Consider the following 22,045-nt stretch of genomic DNA (forward strand, 5'->3'; position numbering starts at 1 on the left):
CTAAATCAAGATGCACATCCGTGATAATAAACCTCCAGGATGTTGATAAATTTTTGCAATAAGCTATCTTCAAGGAAAATCTCCACAAGATATTCTCTTCAACTGAATTGCAGTGGCAACGTAAGCAATTGGATAATCAAACGGATGGTTTTAATGGTTTCGTCAACGTCTGTCGTGTTATTTCCTTACAGTTACTTCCAGTGCAAGGGTGGTACTTCCTGTATTTATGCGTAGTGGTCTCTAAAAGAAGGTCATATTACGTAAGAGCATTGCCCATCGATTAATAGGGCTTTCTTGTATGTTTTAGAACTGAATGAGAAACTCATATTTTGTTGGAACAGTATCCAGTTTAACCATGTTTTAGATTCTCTTTGGTAAACAATTCTTCCCTTATCTACGGTGGAGAGGGACCTTCATTGCAACGAGAATGTTATTGCTGCCTGCTCAGGATCCATCATATGCTGCCTTATAGACACGGGAAGTGTGTTCACGGGTATATGTTCTCCCTTTACTATTATATTTTTATCAACAAAATAATTCGCGTCCTGCAATTTGAAAAGTCGATTATGTATTTATAATTGCAGCATCTTTTTTGTATATGAAACGGATCGAGAAAAATAAAGGCAGTTTCGAACTGAGATTAAAGCACCTGTCCATTGCAAGAGTGAAACATGTCAATTTAAAATACCAATTGCTTTATCTAGGATTCATAGAAGGCGCAGTAGCGCTACCCAAGTAAGAGTAAAGTATCTTCCGTATATTATTATCATTCTTTCCCCAAGCCACTTTTTACGGAAAGAATTATCTTAGAAACTTCACAAGGGGCTCATTCAACGAGAAATCGAAGTTGTAGTTTCCTTTTAAGAGTCAAAGGTATTTAAGGGCAACCAGTCGCCATCCCACGACCCCTTTTAACTGCCTGACCCCCCTCCCTCTCTCTGATTAAAACCTCCCAAACATCCAACCAATTTTTTCTGGATACGAATTTTATTCGAAATAGTCGAAATTTTAAAGCCACTAGGGGTAATCTGACCCCCACAATACCTGAGACGAGGGCTGTAAATAATGCAATTCGGATATTGTTTACACATAAGTTTTATTATTAGAAAGGAGGGAGTGTTTAATCCTTGGTGTCCGAAAAGTCTAAGGGCGTTAAGTTGAAACTTTCAGGGAATGTTGAACGAGGTATTGAACTAAATCAAAACAATATATGTGTATTTAGGTTGTGACAAGGGTGTATTTGCAACGTTTCTGGAACCGCTAATGATATGAAGTTGAAACTGTCAGGGAATGTTGGTTTTATGTTGAACTAGATCACAAGACACAATAGGCATTCAGGCTGTCAAAAGGGCGAACCTGCATTTTCCAGTTTAGTCACCTCTGCTAAAATGTATCTTCTTATAGTATTGTTACGATAATGTAATTACCAAAAGAAAAGGAAAATATGATTAATGAGACTAGACACTTATTTACCTTAAACAGATGTTCTGAGAAATCCTTAGCAAACCTCTTCTATATTTATTGACGGTTGGATCCTTTCAGAACCGTTAGAATTTTCCCTATTCATACTGAAGCTTGGCACAGATATTTGGTCTGTTGTTCAATTTTCTACTAAGACAGATTAATCTAGGGAGGGGAATCCATTGTTTAGTATCGGTCCCACTGGGTTCGTTAAGTCCTCTACAATGTTAATTAAAGATTTTGTACTGAATTCATAGTTTATATGGGCTTTGGCATAAAAAACGAACCATATTCATTAACCATTATCAGGGTTGCCACCGCTGGTGACTTATCACCAGATCCGGTGATTTTTCTGGTGATTTTCTTGAATCGTGACTTTCATATTTTATGTCTTGTTTTTATTCGTTATTTCTAAAGAATGGCGTTATTTTGGGCTTCTGTGTATCCTTTCAGCTTGTCAATCGGCTTCCCCACAGTTACAAATTTTAATTTATAAATACATACAATAATATTAATTTTTAAAACCTTTTTATCAGGCTTTTTTTTCAAAGGACGTCCCATGTGTGATAAAAACGGATTGAGGCTCAGAAATGAAAAAAAACAATTCTCAGGTAAAGAAAGCATAGTCCCACATGAAAATAAATTCAGCAACCTAGGCTAGGTCTTTTTTAAGGGACTTAATAGTCTCAAGAAACCAGGGGGCTCCGTCTCAAGGGGCTCTCGTCTAAGGAACCAGGGAAATAAGATTTATCACCGCTTGTCTGATCTTTCAGCTTAGACCCACGACAATTTTCCGGAAGTAAAATAAATATATAAGAAATTGACACCATTTCAGTCGTCTTTTTAAGAGCTAAAGTTTACCATTAAGGATACCAACTATGGCAGGGGGATTAAAAACGCTCATAAGCAAATGAAATTCGATTTGAGGACAAAAAAGAATTATTGGGGTTATTACTTTTAATAGAAACCTTGAAAAAAGAAAAGATTTTGGAAAGGAAAGACAAAGAAAAGTATAATAGTAGTTAAATAAGTAAAAAAGGCTCTTCATGTCCAGTAACAGGATTTTAGGTAACAATTTCAGTCTTTGCCTGGAATTCCAGTTTTAGGTATAAATTCTCTTCCTTCTTGAGCAGTTGATGGCCTTTGAAAAACATGATGTCTTAGCTAAGGGTGCCCAATACGTCTTTTTGGTGTAAATACTTTGGTGAAATACTGGTGATTTCTGGTGATTTTCTTGGTGAAAATCTGGTGATTCCTGGTGATTTTCTTGGTGAAAAACTTGTGATTTTTGTTTGGTTGTGGTGGCAACCCTGACCATTATTACTGAGTCCTTTGAATATTGCAAAAAAAGGATGTTATTTGGAGACAAACTTAGAAACGACAACTGTTTAGTGTCTGATATCTTCCAGTCGAGGTGCCATTTAGCTTCCTTTATAATTTGTTATCTACCACCATCTTACACCGGCTTAAAACAGATTTTATAATCAATTAAAAAAAAAAAATGTCAAATGCCTTGTCCAATAAGGTCTTCCAAAACTTCATAGATCAGTAAAACTCCTGTGTCCTCTTTGATCAACCTCCAAATTTCTTGGAATTTCTCCCTTCAATTCCATCAGAAAAAGGTTTTCAAAAAGCTCGATCGACTTTATCCGTGTCCTGGTCAATATATCAATTTCCTCTGTTTTCTATTTTATGGTTTTCTACATTTCTTTTTAAACATTAGGTTCGCCTTGCGCGTTGGCAAATAATTATTGTCTTAGTTTTGTTAGTACAAACACCTTAAACGATTATGACCTTCTGTGTTTGTTTCTGTTGTCACAGAGCTGAAAAAAAAAATCTGACAATGAAACCTTAACATAGCAGTACACCTTCTTTACTCTCTTTAAAAAATATATATTTTAGTAAAAGTCTTTTTAAAAGTCCAATTCATGGAACTCATTTAATAAATTGAGACTCTAATTTCTTCCTTTCTAAAAAAAATTGGCTATCTTTTTTTAATAACACTAAAATTATAACTTTTGAAAAAAACTAAAACAAACTTCACTATAATTTAGTTTCCATTTATTTGTTTAGAAGCTATTAACACCATTGGATCTTCAGTACATTGTTAATGTAATTTCTTGGGTAAAAGGTCCGTATTTTAAAGAGTATCAGGTATGTTATATGCAGAGTGTTTGTTTTTTAAATGATAAAATTTATCAAAGCTGGAAAAACCATGAAAATATACAAAAATTGTGGAAATTGTCTGACCTATTCCGTTATGTTTATAACTAATATTTACGGTTCATTATTTGTTCGTTGCTCATTGGAGTCTGGTATGTATTATGATTTATGGATATTAGGTTGAAACAAATTTTGGTACATGAAAAAATGAATGGGAATTGATTTGGGCTATATATTTGCTAATTAGGGAGGGGAGGGTAAAGTAAAGTAAATAGATCTGAGGAATGATATAAGTAGTACTAAAAATCTTAAAATACTTACTTCTATCATTCTTAAAGTGCTTCACTTTACTTTACCCCCTCCCCCACCTAATATGCTAATATATGCTTTTCGTACATTTCGCCGTATGTTACTTTTTTATTTTAACTTTATTAACGACTAAACGATACATTTTAATTTATGGTATACTACTACTACTAACAACTCACCGCAGGACCAAGCCACCTGAGGTCAACACAGCTTCACACGCTCTTCTTCCATCCCAATCTACTCAAAGCCTTCCTCTTTACACCCTCCCAGGAAGTTTCCATTTCCTTTAAATGTTTCTTAATGACATCTTCCCACCCCATACGAGGACGACCGGCTTCTTATTTAGCCCTAGACGGTTTGCTGAAAAGGACAATATTTTGCAATCTGTCATCCTTCATCCGCAGAACGTCCCCTAGCCATCTAACCTTTCTTTCAGTATAGCCCTAGAAAGCGGGATTGAACCACATTTTTCGTGAAGCCTACTGTTTGAACATGGTTAGTGAGCCGGGTACCCAGAACAAGCCGTAGGCAATTTCTTTGGAAAAGATGTAACAAATCTTTATTCGCTTTTCGGAGCGCCGATGCTTCAGAGCCATATTTGACCACTGTCGTCACTGTAGCTTCCAATATTCTAATCTTGGTTTGCAGACTTATCTTTCAAACGTTTAACTTTGAAAAAAACGCCCTGAGCTATTCTACTTTAAACATCTTTACTACTCCCACCGTCCTTACTAATAACACTACCAAGGTAAGTGAAGCTGCCCACCTGATCAATATTTTCGTTACCCAACGTCACCTTTTCATCGTCACTTATTCCTAGCCTTAGTGACTTAGTCTTCTTAATATTAATTCTCAAACCTATTCTAGCATCATAAACTTGCAAAACCTCTAAAAGTTCATTCAATTTGCTCACACTTTCATCTGGGATACTTAAATCGTCAGCATAATCTAAGTCCAGGAGAGTTTTTTCTCCTCATTTTATTCCGTGGTCTCCCATTACCTTTCCTGTGCTCCTTGAGACAAAGTTCATCAAAATGATCTATATAAATAGTCCGGGCGCCGGGTGTTGAAAATGGGAAACATACCACGACGGAATGGGGCAGGTACAAGAATTAGCTTACTCCTCCTTCTTAAATCGACCAAGCTGATTCAAAAAATACCAACGGCACTTGCTTGCCAGGGGTGCAGCACTCCGAAACTTGACATTTTATCATATTTTGGTGTTTCAGGCAAGAAAATGCATCTTCCACAAAGTTTGAGGTGCAGTTTTCCGCTTAAATATGAGATAAAAATGCCTTGAGACCATTGAATGTCTTCATAACAAACTAAGACGATTACTTAGAAAAAGGGTAGCAATGACGCAGGTGAAGAAACTAAGCAAAGTCAGAATCAACACTGTTTGTTAAATATTAACATTCCCAAATTCATTACGCTTTTTTTCCTAGTATGGCTCCATTTCAAGTCATGCACAATTATTAATCGTCTGAATCAGCCTCGGCCACGCAGTGCTTCCCACAAGAAGAGCACAAAATATCGCAACCTTTATCTGCACACGGACATTTTTCTCCACAAGATTTACACTTGCAAAATGGCGAATTTTTCTGAATAGTGGATGGCCAAGGAGGAAGATTGATTTAATGGGTACTATGCATTTGTCCATCATCTCCCATCCAAAATCAAGAGAAAAAAGGTACGAGGGGCGGGGCATAAGGGCCTGCAGCATAATGGGCCACTGGTAAATGCACCTTTTCACATGTAAAGCAATGGAGTCGTCGGTTGGAGGCAGGCTCTTCAGCGTTTTCCAGCGAAAAAACAAGTGAACGTGGAGGTCATTCAAACTCGAAAATTCCTCTGATTTTCTGTATGAGGCGATCAAAATCTCGCAACACAGCTTCAGAATATCTTCCTCAAGCTCAACTACTCGGTCGGTTATTTCTAAAGTCTGTTCAGTAAGAGCAGATATTCGAGGTAACCACGGCACAGCTGCTCTAAGGATCATCTTCTTTTATTTGGAGAAACTGAAGCTCACAGTATCACATCCGGTTAAACAGTGCAAAAACGCTATTGAATTCACTAGAGACGGTGGGAGTCTATTTGCAAGTTCAGTGATCGAAATGAATTTGTCCCGCAAACGAACCAAAACATTAGGGCTGGCCTGGCCTTGCTTTTCAATCGTCTTAAAAGATTGAAGCAAGATGACCACAATGTCTGCGTCATTTGCTTCCATGATTACATCCGTGCACCCCGTCCTGGCACAGAAACCCGTGTGAAGAGTGACACGGGTATCCGCTTCTTCATGTATGCTGCTCAGTTTATTAGCAAATCTCTCGCGGTTTACAGTCTGGTTCCCTGGAAGCAGTTGAAATACTCCAGTTCTATCTCCAAATCCTCCTGATAGGTCCACCGGAAAAGCAAGGACTTTACGGTCAGTGCCGGTTCGAAGGTCAAAGATGTATTCTATAAGCTTTGTTTTACTTTGAATATTAAGTATGATATAGCTCCAGTTATAGAGGACTCACTTTTCCTGCATAGCCTGATTGCCAAATTTGGCTATTAACAGGAACCAAATCAACACGCTAAATCAACAAATTTGGGAATGGACGAAAATAAATAACAAATAAATAATAATTTGACGAAAAATTTATAAATGGTCAAAACTTATGGGTAACACACCCGTCCCCACCTCGGAATGCTGCTGCTCCCATCACAACCCATTAGTTGGCAATATGAGTTCATTGTCGCTAAAGACTGTCCATTCAAGCTTCCCAGAGCTGTCACCTTGGGAATGGAATTTCATTATGTACAGAAAAGTCCTTGCAGGATTACATGCTGAATTTGTAGATTATCATCAAATATAGCAATTTAGTTAGCAGATAGATGTTGGCCAAGAGAATGGGAAATTAGTAAGATTCGAAGGCATAATCTCCATGAAAATTAAAAATCAAGGAAGTCATCTAGCAACATCTAGACTAAATAATACCGTCCTTTGGATAGATCTAAATAATTACTATGTGTGTGGCTATTTTCCACCTACTATATCTTAAAAACTATCAATTATCAAAGCTTAGCGAAAAATATTCGCAAAATTGGGGACTGCCACCAAATTACCCACAATTATATTCGTCAATACTATGTCTGCTCGCAATTTGGTTAATTTGGAATATAGACCCCTGATGAGATAGCTAAGAAATAAACATGCCATTCAATTCAGTCTGTTGTCGGTCTTGATACTGAAACAACAGCATTCAAAACAACACAAAGGATACCAGAAAATGACATATGAAACCGGTTTTTGCGTCTTTTGCTCGCTAGATAGCACTTTTCGGGAAATCTGAAGTTCAAATCCAAATTTAATAGACTTCCCCTTCTTGTTTTAAAGTGCCGTGTTTATTTTCCGTATCAGTGTTTTTTAGGCTATTTTTTGGTATATGTTTCATAAAAACCCCATTCCGTCGTAACCCCACCTTGAAATAAGCGAGATAGCCAAGCGTGGCGCCCGGAGTAAGAGGTATAACGGTTATAGGTATAACGGAGTATAATATCCATTATACCGTTATAGGTATAACGGAGAAGGTCCAAGTCGTCAAATCTTAATGACCGCAGTAAATACTCAACAATATTAGGGATGAAACTTTAATGCCGACCTGGAGTATATTTTCTTTTATTGACCATATCAGATTCTTGTAGTTTAATTGTTTGTTTTTTCTTGTATACAACTTTGTATATTTGTTTTTTCTTGTTCGTGATAATTTGCCATTCCCGGCTTAAAAACTATTAATGAGTATTGAAGTTAGTGTCTTAGCTTACCCTTTTATGTATAAGCCCACTTTTTCTATAGCTTTAATTATATTTAGTGTCATATTTTGCAAACATTCCTTAACTAATACACAAATGGTTTGAGAGAGTCAGTATGCTGGTAATTTTGCTCAACTGTATTACTCTTGGAATGTATCAGCCGTGCGTAGATGAGGTTTGCAATACTACAAGATGTAGAATACTCCAGGTAAATAATCTTTATTAAATTTGGCTTGTGTTGCAACCAATGCTAGGCGTTCCCCCTGGAACCCCCCCCCCCTCTGGAAAATTCCCCCATATAAATTGGAAATTTAAATTTCGAAATTAGAAAATGATCGGAGAGAAAACATACGATCCCCCGGGCATGTTTATTGGACCTTTCAAGGATGAACCAAAATATTATCTCAAAATTTTATTCGGAGATCTTTGGGAAAAAATGGGATATAGGAAGGGGGCTAGTTGCCCTCTAGTCTCTTTGGTTACATAAAACGGCACTTTAAGTACTTTCTCTGTTACTACTAAGTTTTATGTATGGGAGAATTCTCCAAGGGTCGGGGGACTTTTGCGTAGGGGAGATCGAATTTTTCTTTGGAAATTTTCCACCGGAGGATTTTTCAGGAGTAGAGAGGCCTCAGGAGGTCTGATCACTCACCCCTGCTGCCACCTACAACTTTTTTTACATAATTTATGTCTGTTTGTTGTCAGTGAGAATGAAAAAACAGGAATTTTGTCACATTTAGGGATGTTTTCATGGATGGTTATGTGTGCTGGTCGATTTATTTGATGTTTTTAATGGATGTTTTATGGTTTTTGTCAGTGAGAATTTGAAAAACAGGAATTTTGTCACATTTATCGATGTTTTTATGGTTTTTGTCAGTGAGAATTTGAAAAACAGGAATTTTCTCACATTTATGTCTGTTTTTATGGATTTTGTCAGTGAGAACGGAAAAACAGGAACTTTCTCACTTTAATGGATTATTGAGTCTAATGGGAGCAGGTCAATGACACTTCCTTCTTGTTGTTGCTCGATGCAAATGCTCGATGCAATATCCTTTTATTGCACCTGTTATATTTGTAAAGGACATTTTCATGATTTTGAACATTCTCATGAACCTACTGCATGTTTAGACAGCATAGAGGCAGTGATAAAAGTGAAGAATCTGGAGGAAATGAGAAGAAAAATTATATGTGATACAGAAATAAATTTATACCGATTTCAAGTAAGCTCCTATAAAAGAAGGGTTGATATGACAGAAAGGAAGATCGAAAGAAGAAGAGACTGGGAAAAGAGGACTTTCTCTATAGTGTAAAAGACAGCAGTGAAAACCCAATGAAAAATGTATATAGTGCAAGATATAACACTGAATATTACGATGAATATGTTCTAAGAGAAGAGAAAAAGCGGCCCTTTAAGAGACAGCATAAGAGGTCATTCTACGAAATAGATTTTAAACAACGAAAACCGTGGTGGAAGAGTTCTCATATATGATTTAACGATAAATCTAATTATTGATATGCATAATGAGTTTTATATTATAATCATACAATAAATTTGATTGTACTATTTTTATTTTCTCATAGTAGATATGTATAGAATAAGGATACCAGCAGAGACTTCTTTACATGAATAGTTCAGTTTTATTAGGAGAGTATTATCAGTACACAACCAAGTTTTCTATCAATGATAAAAAAATAAATGATTCTTCTAAATATTTTTATTCATTTGTCAAATCAATGTATATAACGCTTTTTAAATATAAAATATCATTATCATCATCATCAACCTCCTCCTCAATAGTCAGTTCCTCAATTTGAGGATGAGGTATTGTAATTATTTGTATGCTGTCATCTTCGTCACGGACTATTTCAATATTTCTCAAGGGGGGCATATCTACATATAGACAATCATCATCCTCGATACACATTCTTCCAGAAGGCCCTCTCCTCACTAGATCATCTGACGTGTAAGATAATCCTTCAGACGTATAGTGGACTTCCATTATATCATCAGCATCATCAATGCATATATCACACAAAAGAATTTCCTCCTCATGAGTGAGGTCCCACTCGCTCCATACATCCTGAAAGATTGAGAACACTATGATCAAATACTAGAGTTTACGGTCAAAAACCTGTATTAGTTCATATTTTACGGGAATAGTTTATTTTCGAACCGAAAAAATGTATTTACCATAATTTTCTTACAAAAAACTAGAGTTCTGGTGCAGCGGTGATTTGTAGTAGTAGTAGTAGTAGTAGTAGTTGAACTAAAAATAACGACACTATTAAAATTTTAGATGAATTTATCTCTCTTTGGGCAACTAAATACAGTAATAAGATATGATAGTGTCAATAAAGTGAAAATCCGCATAAGAACTCCAAACAGTTTCGAGTCATATTTTTCTAACAGTAAATGCTTTTAGAAATGAACTAAAATTAACATTCTACCTCACATAAACTTTTTTAGTAAGAATCTTTTAGGAATGATTGGGTGGAAATTTGAGCTATGTCAGCACATAGCAACAATTATTAGCAGCAGAAAACAATAATTATTTATTATTTTTCCAAGTACATAGAGATCCAGAATTTCTTAATTGATTCTTTGATGCAAGGTGTTTCAGATTTAATTGAAAAAAACTTTTTCGCTTGCTGACAAAAGGTCTGCGTTGCGCAGATACAAATATCCTAATTCAATGTCTTTGGTCGGGAGTGCAATGCGTGGTTGGGGGACAAATCATCTGATGTTTCCCGTGTTTTCCCCCCAGATTTCTCTAGGTACCCATTTAGAGCAGGGTCGACTGTGGCTGAGCTTACAGGGTCACGAAATTTACCCCCATTCCAAACCAAACAAACAGCGAAACCAGGACTCAAACTCCTGACCACATATAAACTCATAGGATTTCAAGTCTGAAGCGCTAATCACTCGGCTGGGATTTGGAATGGGACATCCCCCCCCACCCCTAAAAATGGGGCCCATGGAATCAATGAGAAGGTAAATACACTTATTTTCATAAGTATATGCCTTTGATGTTAATGAATTTATAATCAATTTTAGAAATTAATTAATTGAATTAGTTTATTTGTATAAATGATTTTTAAACAATTTTTTTTATTTTGAACTCTTTCCACATAGCAAATATTTTTCATAGTTAAGAGGGGAGGGATACTGTCAGATATGGCACACTGAGATTCATAACTATAATGTCCTTATGAAAATAAGGCCCCACTTGACGGTTGTATATCTAATTTGGAATGGGGAGGGACTGATCTACACAATTGATATTTTATAGCCATAGAAAAACTAGACACAAACATTCAGATTTTCCCACAGTTAAGGGGAGAGAAGTAAAGGTCAACTGCGAAGATATTTAGTCTAAGAAACTAGAATATAACGTTACAACCCTTCGCTAATAACTAGTGAAAACCAAGAACTCAAACGCAGATGGACTACTGTTCGCTATTTACTACATTGCAGCTACTACTGCAACCATGATAACTTGATAATCATTTCTAATTTTATCAATTGCTTGCATACATCTTTCAAACATAATAAACTCAGCATTGGAGAGATTTGGGATTGAACACCAAATTAAAAAAATGAGAGACAAACAAGGTTTAAATAATTTACTCCGAGCTTGAAAGATATAGCCTCCTTTGAAGTTGCAATCCTCTTTAAGAATCGACAGATTGTTAATGCTTAGACTTTTACGTTTCTTATAAATGTAATAAACAGGATTACTTAATATTTTTCAATATAACCATTATTTTCATGTCTAAAATTCATCAATTAGCCAGAAACTTGTTTTTTTTTACACACGGGGCGAGATTTAATGTCCCTGGTTGGAGTCTATACAAGATCCAATGTACTTGGTAAAAGCATACATGAGATGTAATGTTCTTGGTAAAAGCCGGTACTTAATTTAATGTCCAGTTTTTATAAAGGGGGGGGGAATTAAGTGGTATTAATGAAAATGATGATAATCAACCGAAAACCGTCAACGAGAACACCGATTAACCCTCACCAAAGTGTTACACTGCCGACAGTATATCAACACCCCTCTGAAAATAGGGGGGTAATGGTCAACTGCGAAGATATTTAGCCTACAGAAAAATATTGCTCATTGTTCCTTTAGTAGCCACGCAATTAGACTAAAAATTATGATATTTATGCACAGTTTCAACTAACTACGACTAAGTATGTTAAAGGCGAGCCATTTTCTTGCGAGAACACAAAAATCAGAACACAAACACAAAAAAACTTACACACACACAAAAACTTACACACACACAAAAACTTACAAAAATACAAAAATTTAAATAAACATAAAACCTTACACACACACACAAAACAGTACACACACACAAAAACTAACACACAGCAAAAAAATCACACACACAAAAACTTACACACACAAAAAAAAATTACACACACACACACAAATTTACACACACACACACAATTAGACAAAAATTACGATATTTATGCACAGTTTCAACTAACTACGGCTAAGTATCTTAAAAGGCGAGGTATTTTTCTTGCGAGAACACAAAAAATCATTAAGTGGTATTAATGAAAATGATGATAATCAACAGAAAACCGTCAACGAGAACACCGATTAACCATCACCAAAGTGTCACAATGCCGTCAGTGTGTCAACAACCCTCGGAAAATAGGGGGGTAATGGTCAACTGCGAAGATATTTAGCCTACAGAAAAAAATTGCTCATTGTTCCTTTAGTAGCCACGCAATTAGACTAAAAATTATGATATTTATGTACAGTTTCAACTAACTACGGCTAAGTATGTTAAAGGCGAGCCATTTTCTTGCGAGAACACAAAATCAGAACACACACACACAAAAACTCACACACACAAAAAAACTTACACACACAAAAACTTACACACACACAAAAAATTACACACACAAAAAAAATAACACACACACAAAAACTTAACCACACACACAAAAACATACAAACTTACACACACACACACAAAAAAAACTTACACAGACAAAAAAACTTACACACACAAAAAAACTTACACACACACAAAAATTTACACACACACAAAAACTTACACACAAACACACACACACAAACTGACACACACACACAAACTTACCCACACACACAAAAACTTACACACACACACAAAAGACTTACACACACAAAAACTTACACACACATAAAAACTTACACACACAAAAAAAATTACACACACACAAAAATTTACACACACACACACACAATTAGACAAAAATTACAATATTTATGCACAGTTTCAAGTAACTACGGCTAAGTATCTTAAAAGGCGAGGTATTTTTCTTGCGAGAACACAAAAAATCATTAAATGCTATTAATGAAAATGATGATAATCAACCGAAAACCGTCAACGAGAACTCCGATTAACCATCACCAAAGTGTCACAATGCCGTCAGTGTGTCAACACCCCTCGGAAAATAGGGGGAGGGAATGAATTACTCAGAATCTAGAAGGACATATTTTTTCACTGGAAATAACAAAATTGATATTTTTCAACGACAAATCCCAAAAGAATTATTATTAAAATCATGAGGGAGAGGGATCTAGGAGAATCAGTGCTTCATTCATCGTTTAGCTTCCCACCGAGAGAGTTTCCGAGCAGAAATAGACATATTTCATCTAGAAGTTCAATCATTTTTGCATGTTTTTAAGGTAAATTTTTTTACATTTTTATAATAAAGTTGAGTTTTTATTCATTTTTATGGTTGCATGCGTGGGGGATGGAGGGTATAAAACATTACTTTGATATTTCATATTGAATTCTATGACCTTTCTAATAATATATATATATATATATAGTCAAACTTATGCGCAAAGAGCGAGAAGTTTTAGTGTTGCTTCTTACTTCCAACTGAAAGCTTATTTTTAATTTGATGTTTTACCATTTTTTTAAATAATGCCATAAATATACGGTTGAATATACCCTCACTTACCAGTTTAACACGATTCGAGTACCGGTTCGATTCGAACAGCAACAATTCTTTCTAATCTTTAGACTTTTCAAGCATAATAAACTTGATTACGGTATGTAATTTGTAGGACCGGTGGTCTTTTCCTTCAAAAACTTTCTCGTTCTTTCTAATCTTTAGAATTTTCAAACATAATAAACTTGATTACGGTATGTAATTTGTAGGACCGGTGGTATTTTCCTTCAAAAACTTTCTCGTACAGTAAACCGTTGATGTGAAACTATAAAACTAATTCATTTTAAATATTTGTAATTGGAATAAAAAGCAAATTCTGGGTGGACATAATAGCTACCACAAACACAGAAGGGCTGAATTCACATTTTAGAGACAAAAAGTGCACACAAAAAAAAGCAAATATAATAGCAATTTAAAATCTCCCCCTCCCAAACCAAAAACATTACCGGGGGGGGGGGCATATTTAAATTGTAGTTTTGATATTTTATTTAGAAAAGGCATCAAAAATCAATATCAAGAGATAATTTTGGGAGTTTTTTTTTCACTGACCATTGATTTTTTTTTTCCAAGCCTTAACCCCCCCAATTGAAAGATATGAATAATAATCAAGGAACATAGTTCATCATATTTTACATATTTTTGGATGGAAAACACACTGAAAAGACATATTATTTGAACTTACATCAAACGTAGGAGTGCATGCATTTGAAGAACCTTCCATTATTTTCTATCTTGTTCTATATTTCAGCTTATACTGACTTTTAAACCTTTCAAAACCCTGAATTATACTAACCTAACGGTTATTTATTTACGAAATCGTGCAAACTGATGATTTAGAACAATAATTACCTTTCTATATATCACTTAACACTCACTAGAATTGCCACTTATCACTCACGGAGAAAGGATTCAAAACAATACTTCTTACACCACATAGTCTAGTTGCGTCAAACGAGACATCTTCAATGCAGATTAATTAATTGTTACCCCCAATTTTGTTTTGGACATAGAAAAGCGTCGATGGGAGTGAGAATTTCTCTAAAACTATCAAAGATTGATCAAATCTGTGGTTTCACAGTTCTTGTGTAATGATACAGAAAAAAGAAGAATAATTGATAAAAGATATTTAGAAATATGCTTCAAAATCAGAGTTATTACAACTTAAATAACGCGAGGGGGGGGGGGAATCAGGTTTAATAATATCCTGGATGTATCATTTTTATATTATCTAAGTACTCACAGAAGGAGTCATCACAGAAACTTTGAAAAGGGCTCATTTGATTGGTAATTAAAGTGGGTAGCACCCAATTCACAGGAGGGGGCGTGAAAACTTTGGTTTTTAACTTTGATATGCAAGACTAGAAAGAAAAGTTCATTGGGGTGGGGCTGCCCCCCGCCTCAACCAGCGCGATTCAAATCCCCCCCCCACCCCAACTCAACTTTTCTAGAAAGAAAATTTCTTAGGTGTGGGGCTGCCCCCCCGCCTCCGTACGCGCGCGTACGTAGGCTAACCTAGTCTAACCTAAATTAACCTAACCTAACATAAACTAACCTAACCTACCAATACACCTAACTTTTTGCCTGTCTCTCACCTAATCTAATCTAACCTAAGTGATGCGTACGTGGGTAAATATTTAAATATGATGAAAATACGTTCCTAGAAATTTTTGAGTTTGGAGGGGGGATTTTGAAATCCTCTGGAAAAGTTGAGTTGGGGGGGGGGGGGGGAATTTCAAGAGTGAGGGTTGAGGCGGGGGGGGGGGCAGCCCCACGCCTAAGAACTTTTCTTTCTAGAAAAGTTGAGTTGGGGTGGGGGGATTTCAAGAGCGAGGGTTGAGGCGGGGGGCAGCCCCACACCAGCCCCACAAAATAAGTTTTCAGTTGGAAGTAAGAAGCAACACTAAAACTTCTCGCTCTTTGCGCATAAGTTTGACTATATATATATATATATTATTAGAAAGGTCATAGAATTCAATATGAAATCTCAAAGTAATGTTTTATACCCTCCATCCCCCGCGCATGTAACCATAAAAATGAATAAAAACTCAACTTTATTATAAAAATGTAAAAAGATTAACCTTAAAAACATGCAAAAATGATTGAACTTCTAGAGGAAATATGTCTATTTCTGCTCGGAAACTCTCTCGGTGGGAAGCTAAACGATGAATGAAGCACTGATTCTCCTAGATCTCTCTCCCTCATGATTTTAATAATAATTCTTTTGGGATTTGTCGTTGAAAATATCAATTTTGTTATTTCCAGTGAAAAAATATGTCCTTCTAGATTCTGAGTAACTCATTCCCTCCCCCTATTTTCTGAGGGGTGTTGACACACTGACGGCATTGTGACACTTTGGTGATGGTTAATCAGAGTTCTCGTTGACGGTTTTCGGTTGATTATCATCATTTTCATTAATACCACTTAATGATTTTTTGTGTTCTCGCAAGAAAAATACCTCGCCTTTTAAGATACTTAGCCGTAGTTACTTGAAACTGTACTTAAATATTGTAATTTTTGTCTAATTGTGTGTGTGTGTGTGTAAATTTTTGTGTGTGTGTAATTTTTTGTGTGTGTGTATGTTTTTATGTGTGTGTTAGTTTTTGTGTGTGTAAGTTTTGTTTGTGTGTGTGTGTGTTAGGTTTTGTGTGTGTGTGTAAGTTTTTGTGTGTGTGTAAATTTTTGTGTGTGTGGGTAATTTTTTGTGTGTGTGTAATTTTTTGTGTGTGTGTAAGTTTTTTTGTGTGTGTAAGTTTTTGTGTGTGTAAGTTTTTTTTGTGTGTGTGTGTGTGTGTGAGTTTTTGTGGGTGGGTAAGTTTTTGTTTGTGTGTAAGTTTTTGTGTGTGTGTAAGTTTTTGTGTGTATGTAAATTTTTGTGTGAGTGTAAGTTTTTGTGTGTGTGTAAGTTTTTGTGTGTGTGTAAGTTTTTGTGTGTGTGTGTTCTGATTTTGTGTTCTCGCAAGAAAATGGCTCACCTTTAACATACTTAGCCGTAGTTAGTGGAAACTGTGCATAAATATCATAATTTTTAGTCTAATTGCGTGGCTACTAAAGGAACAATGAGCAATTTTTTTCTGTAGGCTAAATATCTTCCCAGTTGACCATTACCCCCCTATTTTCCGAGGGGTGTTGACACACTGACGGCATTGTGACACTTTGGTGATGGTTAATCGGAGTTCTCGTTGACTGTTTTCGGTTTATTATCATAATTTTCATTAATACCACTTAATGATTTTTTGTGTTCTCGCAAGAAAAATACCTCGCCTTTTAAGATACTTAGCCGTAGTTAGTTGAAACTGTGCATAAATATCGTAATTTTTGTCTAATTGTGTGTGTGTGTGTAATTTTTTTTGTTTTTGTGTAATTTTTTGTTTGTGTGTAAGTTTTGTTTGTGTGTGTGTGTGTGTGTGAGTTTTTGTGTGTGTGGGTAAGTTTTTGTGTGTGTGTAAGTTTTTGTGTGGGTGGGTAAGTTTTTGTGTGTGTGTAAATTTTTGTGTGTGTGTAAGTTTTTGTGTGTGTGTAAGTTTTTTTGTGTGTGTAAGTTTTTGTGTGTGTGTGTTCTGATTTTGTGTTCTCGCAAGAAAATGGCTCGCCTTTAACATACTTAGCCGTAGTTAGTTGAAACTGTGCATAAATATCATAATTTTTAGTCTAATTGCGTGGCTACTAAAGGAACAAAGGGCAATTTTTTTTTGTAAAATAAACAAATTTCGATATGACTATGACCCCCCTAGATTTAGAGGGGTGTTGATCAACTGTGAGCCGTTTAACCCGGTGGTGCGTGTTCATCGGTGTTCTCGTTTTCAGTGGGTGGGTGAGGCTCATACGGTTGAGTCATCTGCAGTAATTCCCCCCCTCTTTATAAAAACTGGACATTAAATTACGTATAGGCTTTTACCAAGAACATTAAATCTCATGTATGCTTTTACCAAGGACATTAAATCTTGTATAGACTTCTACCAGGGACATTAAATCTCGCCCCGTATGTAAAAAAAAAACAAGTTTCCGGCTAATTGATGAATTTTAGAAATGAAAATTATTGTTATATTGAAAAATATTTAGTAATCATGTTTATTACATTTATAAGAAACTTAAAAGTTTAAGCATTAACAATCTGTCGATTCTTAAAGAGGATTGCAACTTCAAAGGAGGCTATATCTTTCAAGCTCGGGATAAATTATTTTAACCTTGTTTGTCTCTCATTTGTTTAATTTGGTGTTCAATCCCAAATCTCTCCAAGGCTGAGTTTATTATGTTTGAAAGATGTATGCAAGGAATTGTTAAAATTAGAAATGATTATCAAGTTATCATGGTTGCAGTAGTAGCTGCAATGTAGTAAATAGCGAACAGTAGTCCATCTGCGTTTGAGTTCTTGGTTTTCACTAGTTATTAGCGAAGGGTTGTAACGTTATATTCTAGTTTCTTAGACTAAATATCTTCGCAGTTGACCTTTACTTCTCTCCCCTTAACTGTGGGAAAATCTGAATGTTTGTGTCTAGTTATTCTATGGCTATAAAAATATCAATTCTGTAGATCAGTCCCTCCCCATTCCAAATTAGATATACAACCGTCAATTGGGGCCTTATTTTCATAAGGACATTATAGTTATGAATCTCAGTGTGCCATGTCTAGCAGTATCCCTCCCCTCTTAACTACGAAAAATATTTGCTATGTGGAAAGAATTCAAAATAAAAAATTGTTTAAAAATCATTTATACAAATAAACTAATTCAATTAATTAATTTCAAAAATTGATGACAAATTCATTAACATCAAAGGCATATACTTATGAAAATAAGTGTATTTACCTTCTTCATGATTTCATGGGCTCCATGTTTAGGGGGGGGGGGGGGATTTCCCATTCCAATTCCCAGCCGAGTGGTTAGCGCTTAAGACTTGAAATCATATGAGTTTATATGTGGTCAGGAGTTTGAGTCCTGGTTTCGCGGTTTGTGTGGTTTGGAATGGGGGTAAAATTCGTGACTCTGTAAGCTCAGCCAGATTCAACCCAGCTCGAAATGGGTACATAGAGAAATCTTGGGGGAAAACACGGGAAACGTCAGATGATTTGCCCCCAATCACGCATTGCACTTCCGACCAAAGGCATTGAATTAGGATATTGGTATCTACGCAACGCAGACCTTTTGTCAGCAAGCGAAAAACTTTTTTTTAATTAAATCTGAAACACCTTGCATTAAAGAATCAATTAAGAAATTCTGGATCTCTATGTACTTGGAAAAATAATAAATAATTATTGTTTTCTGCTGCTAATTATTGTTGCTATGTGATGACATAGCTCAAATTTCCACCCAATCATTCCTAAAAGATTCTTACTAAAAGAGTTTATGTGAGGTAGAATGTTAATTTTAGTTCATTTCTAAAAGCATTTACTGTTAGAAAAATACGACTCGAAACTGTTTGGAGTTCTTATGCGGATTTTCACTTTGTTGACGCTATCATATCTTATTACTGTATTTAGTTGCCCAAAGAGAGATAAATTCATCTAAAATTTTAATAGTGTCGTTATTTTTATTTCAACTACTACTACAACACACCCCAGCACCAGAACACAATTTTTTTTTAATAAAAATATTGTAAATAAAATTTTTTTGTTAGAAAATAAAATATTACCGTAAAATCTTAACTAATAAAGGTTTTTGATCGTAAACTCTAGTATTTGATCATAGTGTTCTCAATCTTTCAGGATGTATGGAGCGAGTGGGACCTCACTCATGAGGAGGAAATTCATTTGTGTGATATATGCATTGATGATGCTGATGATATAATGGAAGTCCAATATACGTCTGAAGGATTATCTTACACGTCAGATGATCTAGTGAGGAGAGGGCCTTCTGGAAGAATGTGTATCGAGGATGATGATCGTCTATATGTAGATATGCCCCCCTTGAGAAATATTGAAATAGTCAGTGACGAAGATGACAGCATACAAATAATTACAATACCTCATCCTCAAATTGAGGAACTTACTATTGAAGAGGAGGTTGATGATGATGATAATGATATTTTATATTTAAAAAGCGTTATATACATTGATTTGACAAATGAATAAAAATATTTAGAAGAATCATTTATTTTTTATCATTGATAGAAAACTTGGTTGTGTACTGATAATACTCTCCTAATAAAACTGAACTACTCATGTAAAGAAGTCTCTGCTGGTATCCTTATTCTATACATATCTAGTATGAGAAAATAAAAATAGTACAATCAAATTTATTGTATGATTATAATATAAAACTCATTATGCATATCAATAATTAGATTTATCGTTAAATCATATATGAGAACTCTTCCACCACGGTTTTCGTTGTTTAAAATCCATTTCGTAGAATGACCTCTTATGTTGTCTCTTAAAGGGCCACTTTTTCTCTTCTCTTAGAACATATTCATCGTAATATTCAGTGTTATATCTTGCACTATATGCATTTTTCATTGGGTTTTCACTGCTGTCTTTTACACTATAGAGAAAGCCCTCTTTTTCCAGTCTTTTCTTCTTTCGATCTTCCTTTTCTGTCATATCAACCCTTCTTTTATATGAGCTTACTTGCAATCGGTATAAATTTCTCTCCGTATCACATATAATTTTTCTTCTCATTTCCTCCAGATTCTTCACTTTTATCACTGCCTCTATGCAGTCTAAACATGCAGTAGGTTCATGAGAATGTTCAAAATCATGAAAATGTCCTTTACAAATATAACAGGTGCAATAAAAGGATATTTCTAACTCAACTTGTTCACTCATGTTATTACACTGCTAACTGAAAACTTAGTGGATTCTATTCACAGACTGATAAAACTATAGCAAAAATCCTTTCCTCATATTCCCTCCGCCGCTACTATATAAGCAAGCCCTCTGATTGGCTGAGAAGAAAACACGTGATCTAACTGTTTCCTGGAAACTCATAACATTTGGCTCGAGCAACAACAAAAAATACTATTTCTGGATCATAACATTTGCATCGAGCAACAAAAAGAAGGAAGTGTCATTGACCTGCTCCCATTAGACTCAATAATCCATTAAAGTGAGAAAGTTCCTTTGTTTCCGTTCTCACTGACAAAATCCATAAAAACAGACATAAATGTGAGAAAGTTCCTGTTTTTCAAATTCTCACTGACAAAAACCATAAAAACATCCATAAATGTGACAAAATTCCTGTTTTTCAAATTCTCACTGACAAAAACCATAAAACATCCATGAAAAACATCAAATAAATCGACCAACACACATAACCATCCATGAAAACATCCATAAATGTGACAAAATTCCTGTTTTTTCAAATTCTCACTAACAACAAACAGACATAAATTATGTAAAAAAAAGTTGTAGGTGGCAGCAGGGGTGAGTGATCGGACCTCCTGAGGCCTCTCTACTTTCAGGAAAAACTTTCCGTGTGGGAGGATTTTCCCCGGTAGGGGGATTTTCTGTGGGGGGGGGGGCGTCGGCCACGGTTACAAGAACAATTTATATTAACATGAATATTTAAGTAATAAATCTTCCAAATAACGCCGTACTAAGCAGTCTCTTTGGGTTATTTTGTTGTGAGCGGCACGTAATAGGGAACGGGAGCGAATAGTTCATAAATATGTTATTTAGCTGCTATTTGATTTAATCAAGCATAAGTTTGATTTAGCCAAACTTATCTTGGATCTCAAAATATAAGTTTTGCTGATCATTAAACCTTTATTAATACATAACCTTTGGTTTAATAAAAAGATTATATTTAGTTTATTACATGGATTTTTCGTTTACTTTATTTTCTCCTGCTCTTTATGGGTTATTTCTTGTTTCTCTTTAGAGTTGTTTTGTGTTAGATTTCAATTTCCACACTATTTTTTTTCGTCGTTTTTTTTAATAAATTTTGTTTCATACGATTTTTCCTCTAGTGTTGATTCTGGGCTCTTCTTTAAACAGGGGATGCTATTTTCTATCCATTCTTATAAGTAGTAACCTATCTAGTACTTTCAAAAATACATGAAAAAATACATTGAATTGCACAAGAAAACCCATGCCTTTGACACTATATTTAGACATGGACATTTTAAAAAGCTGGCATGGTAATTTGGAACAATATCAATATTTTGAAATGATTAACGAAAAAACACATTTTTTAAACCAGATGGGTTTTTAAAATCAAATTTTTGATGGCATGTTTTTTTTTTTTTTTTTTTTATTTATTTTTTGGCAATTGGCATTTTTTTATTATAAAAGGCACCATTAATTGCGATAAAAGATATAAAAAAGGTTTTAAAATTTTTTAATTTGATCCTATTAAGGTGAAAAAAAAGGGTTTAGCATTTGCGAATACTTTGATGTGTTCCGTATAATACACAA

General features: G+C 35.1%; 1 protein-coding gene across 1 annotated transcript in view; it reads left to right on the forward strand.

Moving 5' to 3' along the window:
* The window catches only part of LOC148942133 (uncharacterized), a 195,018-nt gene that overhangs the window by 158,954 nt on the left and 14,019 nt on the right, over positions 1–22,045 (forward strand). The window contains exons 2-3 of the mRNA XM_089103237.1: positions 7,821–7,936; positions 19,397–19,693. Of these exons, the coding sequence (XP_088959363.1) occupies positions 7,821–7,936; positions 19,397–19,693 (413 nt within the window). The remainder of the gene's footprint in view (positions 1–7,820; positions 7,937–19,396; positions 19,694–22,045) is intronic.

The sequence above is a fragment of the Artemia sp. Qi Xiang Cuo genome, chromosome 17, assembly GCF_049724085.1.
Source record: "Artemia sp. Qi Xiang Cuo chromosome 17, ASM4972408v1, whole genome shotgun sequence".
NCBI classification, from domain to species: domain Eukaryota; kingdom Metazoa; phylum Arthropoda; class Branchiopoda; order Anostraca; family Artemiidae; genus Artemia; species Artemia sp. Qi Xiang Cuo.